The sequence below is a fragment of the Electrophorus electricus genome, chromosome 17, assembly GCF_013358815.1.
Source record: "Electrophorus electricus isolate fEleEle1 chromosome 17, fEleEle1.pri, whole genome shotgun sequence".
NCBI lineage: Eukaryota > Metazoa > Chordata > Actinopteri > Gymnotiformes > Gymnotidae > Electrophorus > Electrophorus electricus.
In genome coordinates, this window is record NC_049551.1 from 8952899 (window position 1) to 8980108 (window position 27210).

At 41.9% G+C, this 27210-nt stretch overlaps 1 protein-coding gene across 7 annotated transcripts; it reads right to left on the bottom strand.

Annotated features, from left to right (window-relative positions):
• On the bottom strand, window positions 1-25724 carry cdc42se2 (CDC42 small effector 2). 7 transcript variants are annotated; one of them, XM_027009029.2, is made up of 6 exons: window positions 25655-25724; window positions 25456-25580; window positions 9404-9695; window positions 2589-2690; window positions 2225-2341; window positions 1-2060 (listed from the first exon to the last, which is right to left on the bottom strand). In XM_027009029.2, exons 3-5 carry the CDS (start codon window positions 9455-9457, stop codon window positions 2240-2242), a joined length of 258 nt encoding a protein of 85 aa, XP_026864830.1. In that variant the 5' UTR covers window positions 9458-9695; window positions 25456-25580; window positions 25655-25724; the 3' UTR covers window positions 1-2060; window positions 2225-2239. The 7 variants fall into 7 exon arrangements, with proteins under 7 accessions (XP_026864830.1, XP_026864832.1, XP_026864829.1 ...); XM_027009031.2 differs by lacking the exons at window positions 25456-25580; window positions 25655-25724 and adding exons at window positions 10102-10269; window positions 10530-10622; XM_027009028.2 differs by having other exon boundaries at window positions 25456-25700.
• Window positions 25725-27210: the final 1486 nt, after the last annotated feature.

The window sequence follows — 27210 nt, forward strand, 5'->3', positions numbered from 1 at the left end:
TAACATGGAAAAAATATTTATTTGAATAGAACACATTTGCTAATCTACAAGCCAACATATGATGAGAAATAACATATGAAGTACAAAATGTGTCATGAAAGCTAAAATAATAAATGGTTGTTGACATCCCTGATGATGAACGCCATTGTTGAACGATGGCTGAGTCTTTTGTATGTATTGCAAGTCAGTTATACCACTTTGGTCAAAAGCTCACCATATTGCAAGAACATGATGGCCAGCAACCCATTCGCTTGTTCTGCTCATAACCTTCATTACAGGCATCACAGGTCTCCGATCATTCGGAACCGCATTCCTATGGAGCACCAGGAAAATGTTCATTCCACTCTAAAATAATAAATATTGCCAAAAAGATTCATTTTAATGAAACAGAGTCAGACAAATCCAATCATTTAAAAAGAGACAATGGTAAAAAATGGATAAAAACCAAGTTTCAAACAAGGGAAAATAAATAGGACAGTTCAAGGCTGTGGAACACATGTACAGTATATACAAAACAGAAAGCACTTGGGACAAAGAAAAAAGACTGGCAAGAATGTGAATACATTTAACCGTTAGTTCGTAATATATATCTGTATGGCTCGTTTCTCTTATTTCTCTCAAAAATGTAGTCATTTCTCTTTTTGTGTCAATGCATTGAGATGAATCATTTTCCAATCTGAGATATATCCACCCTGATTTATTGGTCCTGGTTTATATTCTAAACAGTTATATGCCATCAGCTGAAAAACTACTCTTACATTTGAAATCTAATTTATTAAGCTGCCATTGTCTTAGACCTTTTATGCTTTTCCATATTCACTATGCATGTAATTAAGCTTGAGAAATTAGTGCAATTTCAAACAATTTATATTTAATTGTTTGAAACAGGTTAAAAAAGATAAACCTCTCAACCAGAGCAAATGTCTGTAAGCCTTTAAGAGTTTAGTTACTAATGGCCCTTTTGTTTAAAAGAGTCAAACTCCAAGGGCACAGGCCTAAACAAGTTTACTCCAGAAGACAAACATTTGCTTCGAGGGGTTATATTATTGTCTTTCATAGAAGACTGAGTGTAGAACTGTTAATGCAGCTAAGAAGAGCATATGGGTGCCAGGGTCAGGATCTTCTAAGTATTGTTGCCACATCAGCATAGACCAATTGGACACATTATCCCCCCCTTAACTGTACAGCATACAACTAGAGCTCGAAGAACTTCATATCAAGTTTACAGAAAACATTTACAGCAGAGTGGTGGGAAAAATGGCAGATGTGCGTTTCAACATCAGTCACCGTACTTTGAATAATATTACTATGAGGAAAAATAAAGACAAAGGGAATGTGAACTGGAACGACAAACAGCAAAGTAACAAATTGCATCTCCTACAAAACGGCATTCATTTGTGCCTATGTCAGAAAAAAGGTATTTGTCAGCAGAGTCGCCATTTCATTGTATTTTGGCACCACACGTCCGTAGCTAGCCACATTTCAAACATTTTTGGCATCTTTTGCGCCAGTCTTCAAACTTGGAGAAGTTCATCAAGGAAAAGGGGGAGAGAAAAAAAAAAAAGAGAGAGAGACGTCCCCTCCTCAAAAAAACAAAAAACAAATAAATTCTTTTGAACTCACAGGTTCCAGACCTTCAAACAGGAATGCTGAGAAAATAGCTGTTCATGGCACACCACAGACAAAGAAAGCGAGGTTACACTTTGCACTTGTAGGCACGCTGAAGGACAGTCGGCAGGACATCGGGGAGAGATTGTTGGTGCAAGGGGCAGGTGGTGGGTGATTTTTGGGTTGGGGAAAGGGGCTTATGTGCAGAGAGGGGCACGTGCGAGCGGGGCAAGTGTCTGTTGCAGGGTGGAAACGACACTTAAGTGCTGCTTTGTCCGGCGGAGGTACGGGTGGCCGTGGACAGGGCAACACCATTCCCGCGGAGTGCATGACTGTCCGTGTGTTTGCTGGGTGAGAACAGAGCGAGGCTGGGAGTGGCCACTGCAGGTGGTGGATGGAGGCCATGCAAGGAGGGCGGTGTCAGAATCGACAGACACCCATCCACAAGGGGCCTATTAGAAAAGGCAATGTTGAACATGAAAAGTTGCCCCAAATACAAAACTAGATTTATGACGTGTTACTGTCAGAAACATAGATGTTACTGTTTCAATTTATGCAAAAATGATGGTTTGCTTGCTTTAATAATCATGAAGAGGATTTTCAAAATTTTACTTACCTCCCAAGTTACATATTATCCTGCTTTTGTGTCGACCAGTTGCATCTGCATATTAATTGGCATGGCCTCTCCCCCATATCCTCCCTTTGACTGCATCTGGCTTTGAATTGAGTTCACCTGAAGAAATGGGAGGGGAGGACCATCAATAAAATGGTCTCAATAAAGCAAGAACATTTCTCCTATATTATTGTGTGATTAACCAAGCCTGGTATGGTAGTTGTTTTCATATTCTCAAAGCTTTGGGAAATTAAAGGAGAAAATGTCACCAAAACCTCTTTTATAAATTAATAATAAAGCCTGTTAGATATTCACACATTGATCAACCACTTGGTAAATCAAAGTTTGCTTCACCAGTTAGACTTACAGAGTCCATGCCACTGAACAGATCTCCTGATCCCACATGGGCCGTATGGACAAAGTTTGTGGGCTCACCAATCATACTCCGGTCGATACGCCTCCGTCGCTTCTGCAGAGAGCAACGAAACTAAGCAATCGAAAAGGTAGCCCATCAGAGACCACTAGCAACCATACATTTACAGGCTAGAAAGTAGTCGTGGTCTCAAATTCAGCAGTTTTTGGAAAATGTGAGACACACCACTTCTAAGCTGCAGTTGCTCACTAGCACCACCTACTGCAAAATGCATTTTTAAAATATATATATATATATAAAAAATAAAGAAATAAGACATTTATTTTAATCAAAACACAAGCAGGATTATACATAGACAACATATGAAAAGTTCTCCAACTGTGTCAGGTTCTTTCACTCAGGACAAAAATAAAAGACATACTATTAGCAATTAGGTAACTATGGAGTGCAATTTAAACCCATTTAAACAACAAGCCTTAATAGTGGAACATTTTTAAATCACTCCCAAGGCCACTAATCTGTTTTATGTAAGTAACGATATTTCCCCGTCTGACCTTTTCACTAAACAAATTTAGCAGAAGACAAATGAGGTTTGCATAAATCAAGCCTTGTCAGGCAGATTTAGTGTATGGTGTTTAAACAATGTGGTAGCTCAGTTAAAACATAGTTAAGGAGACATGCTGCCTTGGAATTGCCTGTTTTTTTAATTTGACTAACAAATGAGCAAGTCGATCACTTGAGGCCTGGCCTCAGCATGTGCCAGTATTGACAGCAGTGGAAAAGCAGCAGAAATATTCTCCCTGCAGCCACTTGATAAGCTGCTGCCCACGCCCCATACAGCAGTTGCCATGACGACTAGAGAGCACTTGAGGAGGTGATGTTTTACACCTTGCTGGACATGGAATGGGGACCTGCAACTCCAGAATCCAAGTGCATAATTCCAACACTCCCCAAATCCCCACCCCAAGCCCATCAATACCCCATCCTCAAAGCAGCAGGATGGAGTGTTTATGTAGAAGCAGCAAAAATTCACCATGGACTCCAGAAGATCTCTGAACAAAGCCATTCTTTGCTTGATTAAAGTTTTTATCAAGTGGATATAATAATCCCAACAATAATATCTAAACTCTAAGGCAAGAGAAAGCAGCGCTGTTGGCTGATGTTGCATCTGGAATTACTAGGTATTGCTTGGGCTACACTGTCCAAACCAGTCTACATGGAAGAAGTTGTACTGAATGGATAAGAAATATCCATTGTTCTATTCTTCTCTTTTTATATACTCATGAGGGCGTCATATAGTATCAAAGCTGTGTATTTATGACAAAGTGTATTACCTAGAAGGAAAAACATCAAGACTTTTATCCAAGACTTGAACTCTGTCCCTAGGAACTTAATGAAAGCAGCTTTAGTAAAGGCTGCCAGATCTGTTTTTAGTCCACCTATCAGGTCTTCATGCGCAGGCCTTCAGCTGAGCAATGCTGTAACTGTCAGTACCATCTTGCAACATGCCAACTTGGCTCAGGTGGACGCTCTTCCAGCCAGGGGTGAAGTGTGGGTCAAAAGCAGAAAGGAGTCCCTCTCCACAGGGAAGACCTGTTTAGACTGTTAGATTCATTCAGAGTGTGTGGGACTTGAAAGAGTACAGTGAAATATTAGCCCAAAAATGGTGGTTTTAAGATGGATGGAGAGGGTGAATGCTTCGCCAAGTCAAGCACATGCCATTGAGGGCTGTTGGGCCGGAAGCAACTCAAACACCCAAGGGAGGCCACACTGGGGAAATCAACACCGGGGGGGGGGGGGGGGGGGTCATTTGCCAATTCATTCACAGAGTCACAAGCAAGCAAAGGAAAGCCACACCGCCAGAAATGAATGATCCATCTAAATGGGGAAAGACATTGGGATAATGGGTGAAAACATGACACACCCATGTCCACCCTGCAGAGTACACCATGCTTTCATAAATTCTGTGATCATTAAGTCAAAATGATTTTTCAACCTGTGCAGGGAAGAAGGGTGGGGAAACAGGAGTGAGGCAAGAATGAGACTGGGGCTCTCTCATGTCATAGGTCATCTGTGAGGAAGTTGATTTGCCTGTACAATGGCAGGAATTCAAATAGCTCCAAAAGGAGAACCACAGAGGAAACACACCTAACCCCACACAACCATTGTGAGCACTACCCCACCTCCAACAATCCAACCCGTCAAGCCTGAGGTAAAATTTAGCTTACTAACCTTGGTGTCTGGCACATAGCTGTTCAATGAATCGGTTCAGAAATGCAGTGACATTTGCAGAAACCCCCCCTGCCCAGCAAAAATAGGCTACAACTTAGACAGCACGGCTCTTTGATGTGCTCACTGCCTGGTCTAAACCAACATCTTTTTTAACAACTTTGGACAGTTCTTATGTTCTAGAGGTGAAATGTTCCAAGAGTTATTGGCTTTAGATGCTGGCCTGAATCTAAAGTCTCAGCTGCACTGGAAGGGTCATGACGTAAATCCAGCGTGCCACTGTTACGCCCTCATGGAAACTGCTTATTCTTACCTACACTTGACCAAGTCAAGCATATGCCAGTGCATAGCTGTCCTTAAATACATTGAGAACCTAGGGCCAGGGTTGAAACATGTCTTGAGACTGCTGGTTCAAGCCCTCGAACTGTAATGTTGAGTGTATACACACAATACCTGGGCTTGAAACTTCAACCAGGATGCCCTTTCATAATTTCTTAAAGGCTACTATGCTGCAAGACATTGCAGAGTGGCCTCCAGGACAGCTGGGGGCTACAGGAATGTAACCCTAAAGAAAGAGCACAGTGGGGAGACCTGCGGGAGCCTCCATGGCCCCAAGCAACAGAATCTCTAAAACCAGATACAGCGTTGCTTCATTACACAGATTGCAGCACAGCCAATGCATACAGACAGCCAGGAGTGCTCCCATTACCCCCTGACATCACATAGATACAGGAAGTTGAGCTCTTGAGCCGGCCCACACTTCGACCTGCTGGATTCCTTAGGGCTGGCTGTGGCTCTCGCCGTGTTGCCTTTATACAGAGCAAAATTAATGATGCATCTAGCGCTCTCTCCCAGGCTAGGTCCAAAAGCAGCAACTGCTGAGCAGGGTCACGCCCTAGCCAGCCATAGCCTGACAGCCAGCTTTGCAATACTGCTAGGACATTGACTGATTTGCTCTTTAGTCAGTGTCACACCCAGCCAAAGAAAGTAACCCCCCACCCCCAAAGAAACACCAGCTAATCAACACCAACAGTCACAGACACAGGTGCGCACATTCCCATTTCCCTCTATGCCACAACTCCTTAGTGTTGCAATTGTTCTCTCGGGACAGCCATTTTTTTTTTTTTTTTTTAAAAGGTCAGGGCAGGTTTCTAATCATGCAAATTAAATTGCATCCAAAAACAGCACACACACGAGCTATTTTCCAAAGGCCGATCAAATCAGGACAGACGAGCTTGTGACTGAAAGCGGCTGCAAGCTGCGAATGAATTGTGATGATCAAACAGCTGCAGTCTGTGTGCCAGGACGCAAAAGCCTTTCAGTACACTTTCACTGCAGTGGGGAAGGTGACATTACATGAGACAGCAGCGATTGGGTCATATTACTGCCTGGTCATCCACATGCTTGCACAAAGGAGAAGCCTTTGTACATTGAGTACTCTGTGTTCTGCTGTGCTCTCTCGACAAGCGGCAGGTGCTGGGGCTTTGCATAGCTTCCATGTGTACACTACACATTGACTGTGTTAGCACAATTCAATTACATGTATAGAAACATCACTTAAATGGTCTAGAAAAAAAAAAACAGTTTTCGCTTTGTGTGTGAGGGGTTAAAGCAACGGCTCATAAATTTAAGTTCAGAGATACATTACCAACAGGGTATATCTTCTGATGCTATTAAGTCAACAAAAACAGAAACTGAGGCAGCCTTAATGAAGCTTCACCATTAGGTTCCTCCATCTAAGTGCCAGTTAGCCCCTCTCTGTCCTATTTTTTTCCACTCACCAGGCTGATCCCAGCCCTCTCAGGAGAGAGATGAACCATTAATTGAAATGTATTATTAGCTGGCTATAACAGGAAAGGCACGCTGCTCATACAAAACTGTGTAAACCCCCGATTGCATATAGAATATATAGACCTGTGAAGTAATAGTCATGAGCAGCTCAGGACATTAAGCACTGTCTAATAGGATTTCAGCCCTTCAGATTTATTTAAATAGCGGACTTACAAGGTTGACTCATTATTACAATGTAGAAGAAACACCATGCCTGAATGAAATGAGTAGCCTATGCCGTTTCATTCCCTGAAAATGTCTGCTATATGAGGGGCAGTGTTGAGATTAGAAGGGGGAAGCATGTAGCTCCTCCAACCACAGCCTGTGAGCGAGCTCAGCCCGTTATTTCATTCTGGCCTCAACATCACTGCTCATCGGAAAGCAAATGACGCATCTAAAGTGAGACACTCGCCTGCACACACCCATGCACCCCCCGCCCCCATTTCGGAAACTGTGACCTAATTAAATGAACACCCATATTCCAAAATTATGCACAGATTTAAAATCAGAGGCCCATGGGTGGTTTGCTTTAATAATTTAAGCACTTTGTACTGAACATCCAAAACCCATGAACCAAGCTGTCCTGGCATTACTACTGTGCTATTCAGCTGCAACAATAAGGCATTGGAAACACACTGGACAAAATACAATGGGGGAGTTCCACACCCAACTCTCACTGCCAATAATGATTAGCTCAGAAGAGCAGGCACAGGACAATACAAAGTCCAAATTGTTTGACTTTTTACAGATTAGACTACATGCTGCCTTGATTGACCTGTCTTTGAACCGGTTTACACCTTGTCATTTTCATATGATCATATCAGAATAGAGATTATTGCAAGTAATACACATGTAAATGCAAAAATACAGGTCTAAATGCACCGAGGACACATGAAAACAGATTCACTCAGACCACTTCAGGTGGGGGTCTAAGATGCATTTTTTTCCCCAGATGTTAGATGCATTTACACTGCAATATCTCTGTATGCCACATTAAACATCCAAACCCTGCCCTATACAGTACGTCACAATGCACATGATCCATGACCACGAGGAGGTCCCGATACACTCCCAACAGGCTTCACTCTTGCCTATTGGTCTGTCGAACTTAGTGACATTTGCTACAGCTGCGACCACGGTCACTGCGGTCTTAATTAGCCTAACCAGGCATTTTCTCGTTAATATCAACTGCTAGAGCTATTGCCTTCAAGTTTAAAGAAACACACTACAGCATACAAAATTTTGATTTCAGGCAGTTGCTTGTTGTACATCAGCCGATTAGCATATTACACACTACACTGGATTTCAAAGTGAACAACAGGAAATGCTTTTGATTACCAAGTTTGGCTAAAATGTGGTTAAAATCAGGAAGCAATCCACACACTAGTCTCATGAAATGACCAGATGTAAATGAGGTCTGTGTAAGCCAGTCTCACTTATGTGAAACTCATCACCTTGCAAATATTCTGTAATATGTAAATTTTTCAATATTGTTTAAATGCCTTCCTGTCAAACTTTGCTCACCAATGTCAATGGGAACACATGTTTACATTTAGGAAAAGCATCAAACAAACAGGTTGCAATACAACTCAGGTACTGCACAATCGACTTTTTATAAGTCAGTGCGAGCCCAAGCCTGCCCCATGTGGACAGCCCCCCCAGTCTGTGCTGTCCTGTGAGGAAATGCACCAAGGAAATGCCAACTGGGATGGCCATCGGGAGTATTGGGCCTCCCGGTGCAGGTTGCTGCCAGGCTTTCAGAACCCATCAGTGTACTGCGGTGGGAGCACGCGAGCGCTCCGGATTCCTCACATGCTTTGGCCATAAAAGGGCTCAAGTTGCGATGTGCATCTCCTCCCAAAATATGGGCTCTAAATACGGCATGCTGGGATGCAAGCGGAGCAATGTGGAGACTCCCAGTGACTCGGCTAGCCACCCAATGTCCTCTACAGACGTCAGCTGGCCACGCTGAAATTAACAACACCTTAGGCTTTGTAGTGGAACTATTATAGCGCAGGTCTTAAAAAAAAAGACTTACAACAACAGAAGATGGAAAAACCGAGTCCAAGTCGAAGCTGTTTGCAACAGAACATGCAGCTGGAAAGAAGCTGAAATCCTGAGGCTCTCATGAAAAGGACGCTCGTCAGACAATCCTTTTATGGCTAATTTTAGCCGAGTGGTGACTGTGGGAGAATGCAGGGTGCTTTATGCTAAGTCGTATCTGTCTTGGAGTTGTGCAGGCAAGTGGAGACAAATTGGAGCCCAGTGTGCTATGACAGCATGCATCTCCAGGGAAGTGTGGTGATCCAGAGCGCCTGGGCCTCAGGCTAGCGTTCACGCAACGACCTGCGTCCCCTGCCAAGAATAACATTTCACTGACAGACAAACGCCAGAGTGCACTCAGAGGTAGATGTAGATAAAAACATAAGGATGCCCATCCTCATGTCCTCCAACATCTACAACAGTGCGTGCACACACATACACACACCCCAACCTCTTTAAGCATAATCACACACACACCTTTAAAATAGGTAAATGAAATGTAAGCTTATATAAATAAAATTAAACACATTAGCTTAGGTAAAATAATGCTCCACAAACTGGAAAAAAAAGCCACACTGCAGCCACACACACACACACAAGTGCTGCTCACCAACAAAGACACTTCCTGCTTCTTGCAACTCGGAGGTGGAAGCAGGGATTGAGGCACTGGTGAATGAACAGCTATCAGCAGCATGCGGGTGTCTTACCGGCTGGGGCTGCTCAGCGATACAGCAGTTGAAGCACAGCCAGAATTCACTCATGGCTAGCAGCCGTAAAGTGCCGGTGTGCCAGTGCTGGTGGCAACAGGGGAGCAGGGGAGGTCAGGGGGTGGGCAGGGCCAGGCACTGAAGCTGAGGCCCTGTGGAAAAAGCTGGCTGGCTGGGTTCAGTGGGCCTGGCACAGTGGGTGGTGATGCTGGATGCCCGGCTGGTTCTCTCGGACCTGGGTGAGCAGAGGCCAGGTGGGCCTGACAGGGAGAGACACACAAAGTCCTCGGACCTGCAAGACAAAGAAGGGAAATATTAATGGTTTACAGCCAAGGCAGATGCTCACATGCAAACACATATGCATGCACATGAACACACTTCATAGAAACACACATGCACACCTTCATTCTCTACAAGATCAGCACAAATGTCACAGCTGAATTACTCGGCCTGCCATGTGTGAAGGTGTAAGATGAGAAGGCTTAAATCCTGCAGTTAATTTCTGGTTTCAACATCTGACAAAGTCAGTGCTAATTAGGAGCTAGTTGTCTCTCCTACTTTAAGGGGAAATTAATTAGTGTTGATGTCCTTCAATGTGTAAGTATACTAATATGTAACTTCACAAGAGACTCCCGGAGGGTGGTCTCCTGGAACACAGGAGCTCATTCAGAACTAACAGGGGCACATTTAGAACTCACTGGATTTGGTCCTTTACACACATGCGCATAGGACAGAACCCACTGCTGAACAGAGCCACCCACACAGACTGTGAATGTGGTTGCCAGAGCAAGGCCAGTCAGTCTTCTCCTCATGGGAAACATACTCCATCTGGCTATAAATCAGATTATTCCAGTGCAGGCAGCATTCTGGGTAAAAGTATAGTTTTGTTAGTATCTGGTAATCATGTTATGTACCGTCTTTTCACCCACACGAAATATCCAGCATATATTTCTGAATGACAGTAGTCCAGAGGTACTCTGTGCTACATTTTATAAAATTTACCAACTACACCAAGTTCAAGTCAAGCCTTTCAGTACACTTTCACTGCAGTGGGGAAGGTGACATCACATGTCAACACCACCAACACCACCACCTCACTGATACACAGACACACACAGAGACTCACATGTATCCAGTACTAGCCAATTCTTCAATGTTGTTTTAATTCTCCCCTGCTGAAAAGCTGATGCTCCAGGGGGAAATAAAGCCAGGCTGTCACTGAAGCCAACAGGTAGCCTTTCTCTGCCTCACTAGAGCTGAAGCCAGCGGCAGCATGACGAAGCCCTTCCCAGCAGGTCTTTTCACTGCTCCACACCACACCCACTGCAAATGAGCAGCATAGGGCAGGAAACACCTCTCCTCTCAGAAAAGCCATTGTGTTATGTGGGAGTTATTACTGTTCAGAGCACAGGGCTCCAAGCATTAATCCCGTACACAGCATAGATATATGTTTGTGTGTGTGTGTGTGTGTGTGTGTGTGTGTGTGTGTGTGTGTGTGTGTGGGTGTGTGTTTGGGGGAGGGTGCACAAAACACATCCACACTCAAACAGCTCTCCCCTGCCTTCAAGAGCTGAAACTCAATCAATCCTTCTCCTTCATTAAAAATCCATTCACAAACCAGAGGATTCTGAAAGTGCTTATTCAACCCAAAGCAGGTGCTGTGCACACCTGCCTGACATAAAAAATAAGGGCTGGTGGGGGCCATGTTCTTAGGAGCACATGTCTTCCAAGTCTGAGGCAAAGGTGTTTGTTTAGACCCTGACATGGAGCCCCCAGGCCTGTCAGACTGAGGAGTAGTCACCTTTTTTCACCAGCCTTGTTAAGCATGAGCCAGAGACACCAACAAGCTCACCTCCATCCCTCCTCCTCTGAGGAGACACCTCCAGCAACTTCTACATTTCTAAACAAACACATTCCGAATAGCGCAGTTTCACAGGATTATTGCACTAAACATCGAGAACAGACGTGTCGGTGGGGAATTCCTACAACCAGCCTTTCCCAATCGGCCGTGACTAGTGAGTCATAGCCTTAAGCTCATGGTGGGTTTAGCTGACAAATCTGGGTGGGGTTCAGCAGGTGCCAGGTTCCCACAGAAGGCTCTTCATTTAAGGGGGGGGGGGGGGGGGGGGGGTGTTAAAAAAGCATTTCCTGTGCCCAGTCCTGTAGTCTTACTGGAAGCAAGTCTCTCAGTGCAGCGTATGATAAACATAGCAAGGCCAGTGTGACAGATAACATGGAAAATTTACATAAATATGCCAAACAAGTCAAAGAAATTACACTCAGAAGCCATTTTAACACTGCCCTAATGCCAGACTTCTAAGCACTTATACTGTGCATCAAATGTGCCATTCATCCACCCAGAGGCCGCCCCGAGCAGTAAAGCCTCACATCCTGGGCTTAGAAGAGGAGCTTTGTGGACAGGGCTAGGTCACAGACACATGGGCCAAATATGTATGGAAATGAGTTGTGGAGCAATGCCGCTCCTTGTGCTCCATCCTCTTCAGCTAAATTTAGCCCCCCTTTTCCGGCTTTTTTGAGTCCGCCGTGAATGTGCCTGCATCTGAATCCTCCTCACTTTTTTTAACCTCCATCCTGGACTAATCTAGGAATGGTCTGCCCACAGTTCAAATAACTTCAGCCACATTTCAAAAAAATGTGCCTGACCCCTAGAAAGCAGCCCCTAAATGACCCCAGACACTCAATTAAGGACGAAAGTCAATTTAGCAAATGTGCCATCTTAACAAAATGACCACATTTGACCAATAGTACATCATGGAATCATCCAAGCAAAAGTTCTATTCATTAGTCTTAGTAACTTGCCACCATCAGAAGCTCAAGAGTAACAAAAAGAAATTAAAGAAAGGTCAATTAGTCCATGTGCTGGGTGCACAAAAGATCGGCAAGTGTGCATTTATTATGCATGGTGGAGGAGTGGGCCAGTTCATCAGTCAGCTCTTGGATGGGTGACTGGCCAATTGCCTCTGAAGGAGGAGAGGGAAGACTTTCTGCAGGCTGCACGTCAGGATGGATGCATCAGGGGTATGTGCGCAGAAAACCCCATTAAGTGGTGAACCACACCGAGGAGCATGCCTGGTGAAAGATTTTCCACACGAGAAGGTCTACTGTGCAGTGTACTGGAGGCGCATGCACACACAACTCAGACACATGCGCTTCTGATGCTGCGTGAGGCCAGTAGCAGAAGCAAGAGTGAAGCGGGGGGGGTTGGGGGGAAGAAAAAAAAGAGTAAGGAAACAAGGGCTCAGCCACTCGGGTACAACCCGAAGGCTTACCATACCACAGCGCATCCCCCTACCATGTCACCCAAATTAGCACCAACCTCATCATGCGACTAATGACAACAAACCGAAATACAGTTTGGTCTGGAATTCCTCATGTCCCTGACCTCTCAAAGTTCAACACAAATACTTTCAAGCCCCTGCTGCCTCCCAAATAAAGGTCATTCCTACAAAAGAAGCAAAATGAAATGATCGCAACTCACCCTCCACAATTGAAGTGTGAGTTTTGGGTGGCAGGGTGAGGTGAGGATAGAGGCGCGCCAGGCCCCGAGTGCACTCAGCAGGAGGCCTTTGTCCCTCACTCAGTCACGGATCAGTGACCAAGCGGCATTTGCCTGTTCCACCACCCCTCCACCCCTCCCACGCTCCAAACCCCACCCCCTGAGATCCTTCATGCTCCTGAGCTTAGCACCGCCTCCAACCCCACCTTCTGACCCGAAGCTCCCGACGCAATACTCGCTCCACACACGCCAGGGGCTGTTTACATAAGCGGCAGCTCCACTAGTACCCTACAAGCCGACGTGCCTCTTGCATAAGTGTGCAAACAAAGAAGGTCTGAAATTCAAATCAAATGAGTCGTTCTTCAGAATGCTTTGTTGAATTCTACAAGAACATGCACTGGCAACCTCGTGAGAACACCTGCATGAAAATACCATTGAACAATACCCCTGATTTGGAATAACACTTGACATGGAGACTTTAAAATATGTGTTCACCTTACAACATAAACATGCATTTTGAAAAACGACCAAATTCTAAGAATGAAAATGAAATAAAAACCCCTAATCCTATACACAGAATCACATAAGCACATTAAGGATTGATTACCAGTTGTTAGCCAAAAGACAGGAGTTTTTGAATTACCACCTTGCAGAATAGTTAGACCTAAGGCTTTAAAGCCGACAGCAGAGAGCTATAGCAATCAGAGATGTGGAAACATAAATGGTTTTATGTATGAGCGGGGGATTGGGGGTAGCGGTTCAAGTCTCTTTTTTGCCAGACTCACTTGCCACAGCACTAAATGGGACAATTGTCTGTCCACAATTCCTCCATCCTAGGGCTTGTTGCCACGGCAGCCACTAACTACTGAGGAAGGGGGTTTGTAAGACATCACAATAGACTGCCCTCCTGCCTGTCTCTCTTGCCTAAAATGGACCTAACAATGGCTGGAAGCAAGCTCAGTGCAAAATTTCCATACAAATGGATCACATGTGACAGCTGCTTGTTTCAGCACATGAGAGCAATACCACTGGTTACTCTTGTTTTCCAGAGCAATGGAAACAGTGTATAGTGCTGAAAGACACTGAGACACTGAAGAGTAGTGTATCTGGAAAGCAGATTGCAAATCTACAGTACTAACATGATTCCTGCAGCAACATTCCAAAGTAGATTTGGGCTTTAATGCATGGCTTTGAAAGGCTGGTTTTCTCCATTGTATTATTACTACGATTAGCACCTCCTTTAGGGATGCTAAGTGTTGCTGTACACAAGACGATGTCTAATGGAAATTAGATTTTGGCGTTATGTTTAGAATACACATAGAAGCACTTCCATAGAAGCTCCTTATGTCCTCTCTTGGCATTTCTGCAGATATAGCACTTTTCACACGTGGCATTTGCTGGTGAGAGCTTAGGATGACCATATGGCACAAATTTAATCTTAAAACTAATCTTTCACAATATGTCAAGAGCCCATAAATCACTCGTAAGCAGCAACAGAAACATGTCCGTGAATTAAAGATTGTATGGTCAAAACTTTCTTTTGTTCGATGTGAATGAATGAAACATTAAACACAAATTAAATTCTTCAATGATTAAATAAAGAAAAACAGAATGATCAAAATCAGTTAACTGGACTGAAGAATACATTGTCCTGGATAAGAAATCTGGTACTTCAGAGCCACTGAGATTTTTACACATTTCTACACCACATGATAAAGGAAGAGACACAAGCAAATGGTCCCACTTGTCAAGGTCAACTGTAGTGGAACTTCGTGGCACAGCCAAACTGACACACTGACCATCATTCATTTGCCCTGAATAGGACTGACTGGTGCATCTGGCAAAGGCGTGCCCATAGCAGCGCTAAAACCAGCAGCACTCGCTCCTGCTGGCGCTACTATGCTACACCGTCAAGTCAGCCTGCCGTCATTCACTCCAGCTGTTCTGAACTCTCTTATTCTGTTGTCACCCTCTCTCTCTGTCTCTCTCATTCTCCTTCCCGCACAAACAAAAACATTCAGCTGATTTCATCCATCCCTACTGTGTGTATCCTGGAAGGAAGCCAGATCTCCGCTTTCTAAAATTGTATTGCATGTTTGTATCGTCTTCATTTTCTTCCTTTTCTTACATGGACGCAGCTCCCATTTTGGAACTGAGACGTTTTCCGTCAGAGCTAGTTTATATCAGTGCCATCACCTTTAGCTATGCAGCAGTCCACAACAAACATGTGGTCCCATTTAAACCTTGAGCAAACCCTGAGAGCAAGAGACAGTGAGAGAGTGAGAAAGCGCAAGACAGTGAAAATGAAAAAGAAGCAGAGAAAAGAGTGAACAACACACAAATGAAGATGGCAGTGCTCTGTGCAGGTAAACTGTACTGGGGAGACTTCTGCATACGTAGGTGGGCCATGGAATATGAGCAGATTCAGTATTTGGACATTGTTAAACATGCAAATGGATAACAATAACAACAATATTCCTTTGGGCAACTCTTCTAATTGTTCATGTAAATCTTAGCTGTTCCTTCTCCCTTGTGTAAGAAGCCATTTTGTCACTTATTTAATGACAATAACAATCTCACCACCTTTAGCAAACAATATTCCTCAGAGATGGATGACGTGCTATGAAAGCATGTTATCAGTCCATTACAGCAACAGTCATTGTCCATTAAACACACATAGAAGCTTATTGATTCTTATCCAGCGTTTTACCAGACAAGGTCACTCTGGCAAAAGCACCATGCTTAATATGTGTATATATCATGTATCCTTCCTCAGCAGATTGCCCTCAACATCCCTCCTCAACGAAATACTGTCAGCCCCTTTTCCCTCTGCGGTTAGCATTGTTTCAGCCAGCCAAAAGTGGCACATGAAAATGGAAACTAGGAACAGATCAAACACCCTGAAATAAAGGCCCATTTCCCTAAAACCCAACACGCAAATACACAACCTTACAAGGTCACACTGTAGACGATTTCATACGACACTAATTGGGCCATTTCATACACTGGGTGCTCTAGTTGCATTAGGCTATAAAACCTTAAAATAGTTTTGCCTACAGGAATAAGATAATCCATGGCCACATCACAATCAAGCTATCCTGGAGGTCATGCCAGATCTGCAGCATCGACACGTGATCTAACAGGAAGGGAGCTGGGGCCATGTCCAAGACCTCTCCAATCAACACGCCAGGTGCCACTTTGATTGACATCATGCCTTTTTTTTTTTTTTTTTTTTTTACCCTTGGTCAGCACCACTCCAGACAAGCCAGTCATTTATAGGAGCACACAATGGAGTCACAGGCTTTTCATGACCACGCACACATGCACACTCCTGAAGCTATGACTTCATGAAGTTCACCTCCTGGAGACTCTCTCTTTACCTGTTGCGATGACCTCTTCCAAAACAATTTGGAGACCTTACATGTAAGACAATCCTAAGATAAAAGGAAGCACAACTCAGATTTTTGTGTTTGACCCACATTGATGAGCCATAGTGATAAAGCTTCACTGAAACTCAGGGGAAAATTTCATACTTGGAAGGCCATTTGAATTAAAGGCTTCAAGCTTTGTACATAGACACTGCAGTGCTCATGAAGTTTACCCAAGACTGTAAACACATGGTGCTGGTTATTTTCCTTTCAAGAATCCTAATCATCACCTGGCCATTTTTGTAATTTTTCCTCCATTCTTATTCAACTAGTTACCTTTACAGTGAGGACATGTCCAAAGTGAACTATGAGTATTTCTGTACACAAAAAAGATGAGTTTATTTAGTTTCTAGGATGTCAAAAGGTAACTGTCCTTTCCATGCAGTGCATTTCCTTTTTTTCTTAAAGCTGCAAGTTCATTGATTGGTTTGGCACATTAATTGCTTGTTGACCCTACTCGCTAAAACATCACCAGCCCCAGTATCCTTTGAACAAAACCTCCATTTGCTCTACCAAGAAAGTGCTATTAAACCTCCCAATACACATGAAGGATCACACACCCCATATATCCTTAACTGTAGTTAAGGAAACCTCACACACCCTCTAACAGATAACTGACCTTAAAGGTTCTGGTTCACTAGCCCTCCTTACCTCCTTTGGGTGAGCAGAGTATTCGGGGAATGCCCATGACAACACAAACCAAGCTGGCAGAAGGAGATCTCAGCAGGTGGTATAGATGTTAATCTCAGTCACACACACACACACACACACACACACACACACACACACACACACAGCTGTGAGGACAATAACTAACTCTAAAGTGACTTTGCGGACTGGAATATGGACACCTTATTCATTTTAAAAAGTAGAATGATTTAGGCTTTAAGGATACGCTATTTATTTCTTTATAAACCAGAGAAGCCTCGAAAAGATGTGTTTAGCTACTATGCTGCTTTTAGATGGAGCCAGCTGACAGAACATTAGAAGAGCCCTGACACTAGATACTTTTAAATCTGCAATAAAAGCACTCATTTGACCAGGCTTTCAGCTTGATTTAATTTAAAACAATGTTCAAGCTCTACTGCACTTTTATAATGGCACAGTCATCCTAATTCGATTTTTTATTTCATTTTAACTTTAATACATGATTTAAAATAAGAGGAATTAATCAAGCTTATAATTCACATTCTTTTTACATCCGTTTCAATTTAATTTTAGTTTTATTTTCTCATTTGTGAAGCATGACCTCAGTATATGAAAGGTGCTACATATATATATATATATATATATATATATATATATATATATATATATATATATATATATATATATATATACACATATATACACACACACACACACACACACACACACACACACACACACACACATATTACACACATATATATACGCATAATATATATACACACACACACACACACACACACACACACACACACACACACACACACACACATACACACATACATATACACACACACACACACAAATTTGCCTTGTCTACCTACAGTCCACTGCAGAATTTCAGCAGGTATTTATTTTTTGTTTCCTGTTGTCATTCATGCTTGATTTGTGACCAATTCAATAGACAGATCATGCAAATTTGGATTTCAAACCTTCTTAGGCAACTTTGAGCTTCCTGTTCAATTCTGACCTTGTCCTTAATTTCAAGCTTTGAATGTCCCATGTTACTTGTTTGATAATGCTTTTACATCAAAAGCTCTCATTGAAAGTTGAGCATCAACAAAGTTGAGCACCAACAAAGCAACAAAATAAAGCTGGATTTAAAACTAAAGCCACCACCGTGCATTTTATAGGTACAAGCTTTTTGGAACTTGGTGCACTTGAGAGATGAAAGTAAATGCATGTGGTATAGAAGCCAGTTAAAAAGAAGGCTGACAACATTTGAACAAACATGAAACTGATGCGGACTGTCCAAAGGAACAAAACATTCTTGGACATACTATTCTTCCTCTCACTCTTCTCATATTCCAGACTTGTGTGTGCATACAAAGGATTACACAAAGCATCTGTATTCTCTGCTATAAAGCCAAAGATGAATACTTAATTCCCATTCCTCCAACAGAGATAAAGCACTGTGATCAGCATCTGAACAAGTTAGCACTGTTTTGAAACACCCATGGCATTTTGTGCATTATGATGATAAATCTTTGTAGCATCCACATGGCAAAATGGTGGCTAACTCAGAGGGATGCACAAAATACTGTAGACAGATGAACAACTTCATGCATTTTTCTGTCTTGCAGCTTGCACGAGCTGTTGCTTTTGCCACAAATACCACCAAGGCAATATATCTGCATGGCTGCTGCTTAGACAGAGGGCTGTTGGGGATTTCCCCTTCATTAACAAATACTAAAGTCTGGTCTACAACAGCAGTCACTGTACTCAATTAAATAAACTACTAAACAGATTATGTCACCATGGTATCATCACTTCAGTGCAATGGTCCGGTATTATGACCGTCTGCTACATGTCTAATGAAAGTCATTTTCTTCCTTCTTGCACTGCTTGTTTAATTTAGAGCTTGCTAAAAGAAGCCATGGGCATCATGACTGTGTCATGTGTCAGCAGGAAACTGAAACAATGATTTTGGTAAAGAATATTTTCCAAGGCGGTTTCATTAAAAAAGGAGAGCGAGGGAGTGAGCAAGCGAGAGAGAGATTCCAACCATCTGCAGATTCATCTTAGCTGGACTGAAGAGGTAAGTTTTAATTAAGTAAAGAATGCATTACCACAGGAACCAAAATCATTTCCAGTAACTGGCAAGTTACCTGCAGTCATGACTAAAGTCATGCAGTCATGACTAAAGTGGATCCATCTTTGTCATGAAGGTGCAGATTTACACTACTGGTCTTAATTTTAATTCTTTGATGACCACAACCTTATAAATAACCTTATAAACCTGAGAAAAACAATGGACAGCACTGCTATGAATGAATCCATCTAAGGTGGCGCATACCATTTATATTGTATTATTCTTTACCAATGTAAGTATTCATTTCTACTTTGGGTCCTATTTTTACTCAACGATACGATGTGGAAAAGCATTTTTATGTATACAGTGGTGACTAAAATATCAGAAAAGCCAAACAAGGCTCATTATTTTTTGTATTCCTAGGCTATCTGAAACAGTTTTTCTGTATTGAAATTGAAATTGAAATAATCTATTTAAAAAATTAAATAAAGTTAAACAAGGCATACTACAAGTTATACACAAGTATTACAAATGTCTCTTACAACTAGCATGTTTTTAGATCTCTGAATAATTAAATAATTACACTTATAAAACAACTTAATAAATATCTGTGTATTATAAGTGATTTTATGACCATGAGAGCACACAAGAACAAGTTAGGACACAGTTCCATATTAAAAACTATGATTGACAATCAGAATAACTAAGCACCTGCCCCCAGTGCAGGAAATAAACTCTTTAGGGAGTCTACCCTTCATGATAGCAACTTAATTTTGTTTGTACAAGCTCCAGCATGAGGGAGTCGCTCTAACGTAACTAAATTCTTCAGTCCGTCCTGATCCATTTCTATCTGCAGCAGAGAGAGACAACTCTGCAGATTTCACTTCAGTCACATCCTTCAACTGGATAATAGACAAAACACCATACATTGTACACCAATGAACGTGATATATATTGTAACTTTTATATATATATATATATATATATATATATATATATATATATATATATGGACCTCACATAGCATGCCTGAAGTCAGTCATTTTGTTCATTTGACAGACAGGGTGCAAATGTGTAATGCACTGGGTATTTTTCCAGAGCAAGATGACAAGCATGGCTTTCCAGATGGGAGGCTCTAGAATTTAAAGCCACTTCCTCTTAAACCTGGTCTCAGTCACTCTCAGGGTACCGATATAAAACACACACATCATGCTCCAGTTGTAATAAATAGACCAGGGCACTTCATGAAAGTGACTGAAACCACATGATCAGGGTGGTAAAACATGTTTCTCAGCCTTAACTTAGATGTCAGGCAACAAAGGTCTTATGGTTTTGCTAAAAATTACCAGGTTGAAATTTTTCTCTTTTAAAAATTTTATAAAAAAATATATATATGTTGAACCTAACGGCAGAGATTGGATGACATTTAAGCGTTTTGTTTCTGCGGTGACTGGTTAGACCAGATAGCCTTTTTTTTGGGGGGGGGGGGGGTTCTGAGGCAAGACTGAACCCAAATGTCACCTACTTTCTGATGGGGTTGAAATTGTAAACACATGGTTTATGTGAACACGTGCAGCTTACGAACAGCCAAAATGAAATTAAAGCTGCAGCTCTAAAGACATTGGGGGGACGAGTTCCAAGATGCAATTTATACGGAATCCCTGACCATTACATATAGCAACCTCTTAAACATAGGAAGCTCTCTTAAATAGAAACATATGGAGTCCAAATTAGATTAGAGGGTTACTGGGAACCCAGCAGTGTTGACTACAAACACAGCATTTAACACAACATTGCAAACTACCCTCAGAACAATTAAATGATGCAGCTGTAGTGGCATGTCAATGTTAAAAAGAAAAAGCCTTTCCTGCTTTCTGCAAAGCAAATGCAAAAAAAAAAAAATCAATCATTTCATATTAAGAAGGGCAAGCTGAATAATTTAATTTGGGACCTGTCTGCATTAAGGTCAATCTTGAGTGATTGTTAGTTCACCAATCCAATTATGCTATTCTTCTGTTGACCAAGCAGTTATAGGTTTAAGAATCCAGGCCTTTTGCTGGTGCAGAGAGGCTGGGAAGGAAAAGCTTGCCGTATGTATGCCAATGAGAAAAGAAAATCACAGAAGTCAGGGAACACCCTTTTTCATGCTCACAGTTAGAAAAGAGCATGTAGGTAAAGGTCATGTCACACACACACACACACACACGCAATATGCAGTAAAGGTACGTTTATACTTGAACATTGTGTATGTAAAAGAAGATAAAATAAGTGATTAAAATTAATGAATTCTTGTCAAGTATGCAAAATCTGAGTTGCCCAACGTTGACGAGTAAGTGGCCCAATGACTGCAGACAAAAAGAGCACTCTCCTCACTGCAAAAAAAACTAAACAAAAAAAAACAAAAAAAAACCCCACAAAAGGAGGTGTAGGCTTCAAAGGTCCGTTCATGATTAGTAATTATCTCACACAATGATCATGAAAAGCATGAAATGTGCTGCCAGGTTTAGCTCAGCGACTGCTATTATAGAATATAAATAACAATTAATTGACCGAGAAAAAGTCATAAAATATATTACCAAAATGAAATATTGTACTTATACTGCAGGGTAGGAATCCATGCCTGGACTAAGGCCTTGTGGGAGTTTTGAGGATGAATTGATCTAAAGGCTAAAGGTCATAAAGGCTGACGAGTGGGACCATGCTGACAGAAGGACTTCCTTGCCAGCGTGTCAAAAGTCCCATGCTTAAAGAGAATAATTACGACAGTTTTGATAGAAGCCAATTCCACTTCTTCCTCTTTACAGGACCAGTTACAGTAAATGAAGAATCTGTTCAAGTGTGCCAAACAAGGATTTTTCAAAGGTCATTTGAAAAAGTTTAACATATTAGCAGGTTGAATGGTCCTGAACAGAGTTAAAAGTGTGTTAAATGTATAACTGGGCTTAATGCTGAAAATACCATTTCCTGATGGCTAAGGTCAGGTGTAGTGCTACAGTTGAAAACTTAAGTTTATAGTGTAACTACATTTTTTGAGGACATGACTTTTTCCACATTCACAGTCCTAAAGGTAGAAGTGTTAAAAGTTAATGCTTGTAGATTTACCCAACACAAAAGCTTAATAGTACTGAGGTGAGAAGTTGACGTTCTTGGTGACTCTGCCAAATATAATCTGAGCAGCTAATAGGTTTAACATTCCTAACCGTAAACAGCTGTTGGATTCTCTTTCAGAGTCATTAATTGTCACCCTGTGGCACCACAACTAAGGGCGTTTTCAAACTAGAGTTTTTTCTGATCCCAGGTCCACTTGTTCTGTGAGTTCAGTAAGGTTGGTCAAGTGTGGAAGCTGTTTTTGAGACCGGGAGTAGTCCAGAGGACCAACCTTTGGTCCACCTTAAATCAGTAGTCTGGTGCTGAGTGTGTGGAAGCTAATCACTCCTGCTGTGGCGATTGGTTGCATGATTGGTTCATTTTGTAACATGACTGCTTCAACTTATAATGTCACTTTCTTTTCAAGTTTCATGATACACAAATGGCATGTATCCAAAAAGCGCTGTCCTCTGTTGCTTGAGTCTTTGTATCCAAGGAAAACAGCAAGATGCAGGAAGTGATGTAGAGAATTGTGCAATTGATCCATGGTTTGAACTGACTTTTTCTTTGTGAAAGCAATCCAGTGATAATGAGCCTCTCCCCCAAACTAGCCCACAATCTGTCCTGGGTGTAGACTCAAGTATTCGGGACAAGTGTGAAAACGCCCAAAGAATATGTCGACTGATCCAGGTATGACCTCAGTCACTTAAACTAATTATTGTTAGGGTGATAATGTGTCTATCATTTTAGCCTATACATCAGTGCAAGTCCATTTGTAAAGACAAAACTATGCTGTCTTGTGTTTCTAGCTCTTTGAATACATGACATACATTTAATTTGCATATTTAATGACAAATATAAAATGGTCCTGTCACACTGCTTGCAAAAACATTTTTCTATAAAGAACATTATTCTTTCTAGTTGAGAGTAGGAGAATACAGTTCTAACCTGTTCATTCCACTAATCCTTTGGTTTGTTTTAAATACATCTAACAGTTTGCCACTGCATACAACACTAATGATTTAGACAGTGCATCTTGAGGGCATCAGGATTTGACTGCTTGACATTGGACTTTCAGGGGAATGAAACAGGACTCAATAGGCCCATAGAAAACAAATAATTGTGTGCCCATGAGACATGGTTTTAAAATGATTGCCATGAATGAACATGTTAACATGAATAAACCTTTCAGACTGAAAGACGTGAGCAACTCAACATCCTTGAATTTCTCAACAAAAGGCTAAAGCAAACTCAAGCTTTTTGTAGTAAAGGTTAGGATTACCCTTTTGTTTCAAATTATGATACTAAGCACTTGCTAAATTCATAGCAATTCCTCATTTTAAGGGAGTAACAAGAAACAGACATATCAAAAACTTTTTTTTTTTACGTTTATGAACATTTAATGCTGTAATGAAATGATACTGCCCTCAGTCTTTTCTGAAGGTAAAAGAAAACATTACAATAAAACCACAGTAGTAATAAAAGAAGAGCAGCTCTCAAAGGGTATTACAAGTCAAATGTTTAAAAAAAAAAAAAGTTTCAAGATGAGATTTAGAAACAGCTAATGTGGGGGCCAATCTAACATACATAGGAAGCTCATTCCAGAACCTAGAAGCCAACACTGCAAAAGCTCTGGAGTGTAGGGAGTTAATAGATCTGAGAGGTATGTTGGAGGTAGACCATTTAGAGATATATATACAAATAATAAACCTTAAATTTAATCTCAAAATGTACAGGAAGCCAGTAAAGGCCAGCCAATACAGGTGAGATATGTTCACATTTACAAGTTCCCGTAAAACAGCAGCAGCATTCTGTACCAACTGTAAATGTGAAAGGGCAGTACATACAAAGCATTGCAATACTCAAGTCGGGCTGAAATGAGGTACCTACATAGTATATTATGTAAGGGAGCCTATATAGCAGTTCATATTTGTATATTTTAGCTGTGTATTTCCCTCTTTTATAAGATCACTTTTTTCTACAATGATCTGGTACTTGGCATTTTTGATGTAAAATTTGCATTTTGAGGCAAACAACCTAAGTAGCAACTAGAATCAATATTTAATTTTACAGAACTAATACATTCCTAATAATTGTACTTCAAGTAGGTTAAAATGTCATCTAGTCTAATAAAACAGGTCATCAGGGTATGTAGCTAGGTCCCTAAATCGAAGACCCACACCAGGTGGTATTTAGCAACAGGAGCTTTGCTTCTCCACTACAGAAATTAGACCACGGTCATCCGTCTTGCCCTGCCCTGATCCCTTTGCCCTGTGGCATCCTCAGCTCATTTTTAACACTATAACCTCTGGAGGTTGTCGACATCAACGATTCCGCACTTTGACTGCACTGACTTCACAAGCAATTAGATTACAATAACTGAAAGAATGCCATACACGGAGCAGGCTTCACTGCAGCAAACGCTACAAAATGCATATAATATGTGCATACAACAAAAGCACAATCTAATACTTCGGCCACTAGCAGTTATTTATTTGATACTGAGAAATCAGACACACATGTGCAAATGAGATTAAACCTATTACATCACTGTAAATCCAGACAAAGCGCTAGCGAGCTCTTTTCTGCTGATGATCTTTGTCACGTTTTAGATTTCCCGTAAACAGACACTTTCGGTCTTCTTTTTAAATGTGGGATTCTTCTAAAAGTTGACCTGTAGATTTTAATGTTAACGAGATCGCCGATGTGTCATTTTCTTAATGTAGCTCGACATATCGCTGCAGGCAAAAAATCCGCATGATGTTCGTGATGTTTAAGGACAGGTGAATTCATTCATCGAGCTGGTAGTCCCTCACAGGTTACACTACACGGTAGACTGCAAAACGTTCTCACTCTGTGCTAACATTTTTGGATTACTACCATCATTAAGATGTCAATCATCTTGACTTCGTGTGCGTAGGCAGCGTCGGCTAAGATGACCAATGTGGGCTGCATAATAGGAAGGGTTGGAGACACCCGCAAGAAGGGTAGCAGGAGTAGGTTGGCAAATAAAGTAGCTAGCTGGCTATATACTGGGGTTCATGCCACGGTCACCCTTTGTTTGCTAACCCATTAAAACAAATATTAACAGTGCTCTTAAACGATATTCGATGGTTGCTTCGTAGGAAAAACTCGCTGGACGAATCGACGTTAGCCCATTACCCAAAAATGAACTGACCGGGAATATGAACAGAAGCATCTCTGTCAAAACGAACACTCTTACATACATAGATAGCGTACATACATACATTTAACCCGTTCGTTAAAACGGTTGCCTTACTGATTTGAAGGTGTCCTTGGTAGTTAAAGCCGTTCCGCTTTTCCGCTCCTGTGGTAGGTTTAACGTATTCACCTGTGCTTGGGCTGTCTTCCTACAGCGCTTGGAAAGCATGCAGCGATTTCCTCCTAAAGCAGAGAATAGAAACTGAGGCGAGCGCAGACACTCGACGGGAGTATGAGACAGCAATCGGGAATTCTACCTTGCCAGGCTATAGGCTGCGATCAGCCTAGTAGTATGCGAGTGCAGTTGGGGGGGAAAAAATGAAAGGACTTGATACGGTTAAACACTCCCCTTAAGGTCTGGAAATATGTCTTTAAGACGGAATGTAATGGCGCCCCCTGCAGATACCTCTTAAATGGTACAAGAAGTTCCAAATGATAAAAATACGTCGTTGAATTATTCACAGGGCCGACTGTGGATGAGAGGTTCTCTTGGGGGTATCTATAATTGGATTTCACCCTTGACAATTGGTCTGAGACCAGTCAACAGGACGTGTTGAATGTCCCATATCAGCCCCCCCACCACCCCACACACACCTAGTTAGAGACGTGTCTGCCATTACAACTTTCCTTCCTAAAACAAGTGCAAGAGGGATCCTGTGGGCAGAAAATTGCTTTTCCAGTGGCACAGTGCTGCCATGCATGTACAAGTCACTGTGACAGAGCACGGAGATCACAAACAGCAGTGGATAAATAAAATCTTCATTTTATACTTACATTTACGGCATTTATCAGACACTGCTATCCAGAGAAACTTACAAAAGCACTTTGTCATTTACTTATAGAATATCCTAGCCAGTAGAGTAAGTTAGAGTCTAATATTCCAATGATCTAGAATACTGTATAAATACAGGGATCAATGCTGATGCCTAGGAGTACAAGGTCTATCTTAAACAATGATAAGTGCAATTAACAATGAGTACTAGTTTGTTAGTCAACATCAATGTAATAAACAATACCCTACAATAAGTCCTAGTTTCGGTTAGCTAATATAGGAGCAGGGTCAGTGGTCATTTAAATATTCCACAAATAGATGGGTCTTCAGTCTGCGTTTGAAGACTGCAAGGGACTCTGCTGTCTGGACAGCAAGCGGAAGTTCATAACACCATCTAGGAGCCAGGACAGAGAACAGTCTTGATGCTTGTCTACCGTGAGATATGAAGCATGGTATTTCAAGCCGAGCCGTACTTGAGGTTTGAAGTACTCGAGGTACGGATCAGGCTTTGACCATTGACCTCTTGTATGGAGGGGCTGGTCCATTTTTGGCTTTGTAGACAGGCATCAAAGTTTTAAATCTGATGCAGCTACTGGAAGCCAATGAAGGCAGCGCTGCAGTGGAGTGACGTGTGAACTTCGGAAAATTGAAGACCAGTCTTGCTGCTGCAATCTGGACAAGTTGTAGATGTCTGATGGCTCTTAGAGGAAGCCCAGCAAGTAGCTTCAAAACTAGCTTCAAAACTAGATCACAAGAGACTGCACAAGCACCAGGGTAGCTTCCTGTGAAAGAAAGAGCTGAATACTTCATGAGGCCTCTCATTCTTAGTCACACTAATGATAGAACCTGCATAGCAGACACCATAAGGCCCTGCAATCTCTGGCATGTGTGATAGTGCACCATCTGCCCCTCTATGAACTGCACAAGGCAATTCTTGAGGGAGAGAATGCACTCATGTGACAGGCACGCACCTGGAAATAGCTCAAGTCCCAAGAATGTATTGGTTTGAGAAGGAGAGAAATTGCTTGTTCTGAGTCACTC

Excerpts from the sequence above, each read along its gene's own strand:
- cdc42se2 (XM_027009029.2), bottom strand. The coding sequence starts at position 9,457 with ATGAGTGAATTCTGGCTGTGCTTCAACTGCTGTATCGCTGAGCAGCCC. Across the intron at positions 2,691-9,403 it reads TCGCTGAGCAGCCCCAGCCG|AAGCGACGGAGGCGTATCGA; the intron begins GTAAGACACCCG and ends TGCTCTCTGCAG. Across the intron at positions 2,342-2,588 it reads TGTTCAGTGGCATGGACTCT|GTGAACTCAATTCAAAGCCA; the intron begins GTAAGTCTAACT and ends CCATTTCTTCAG.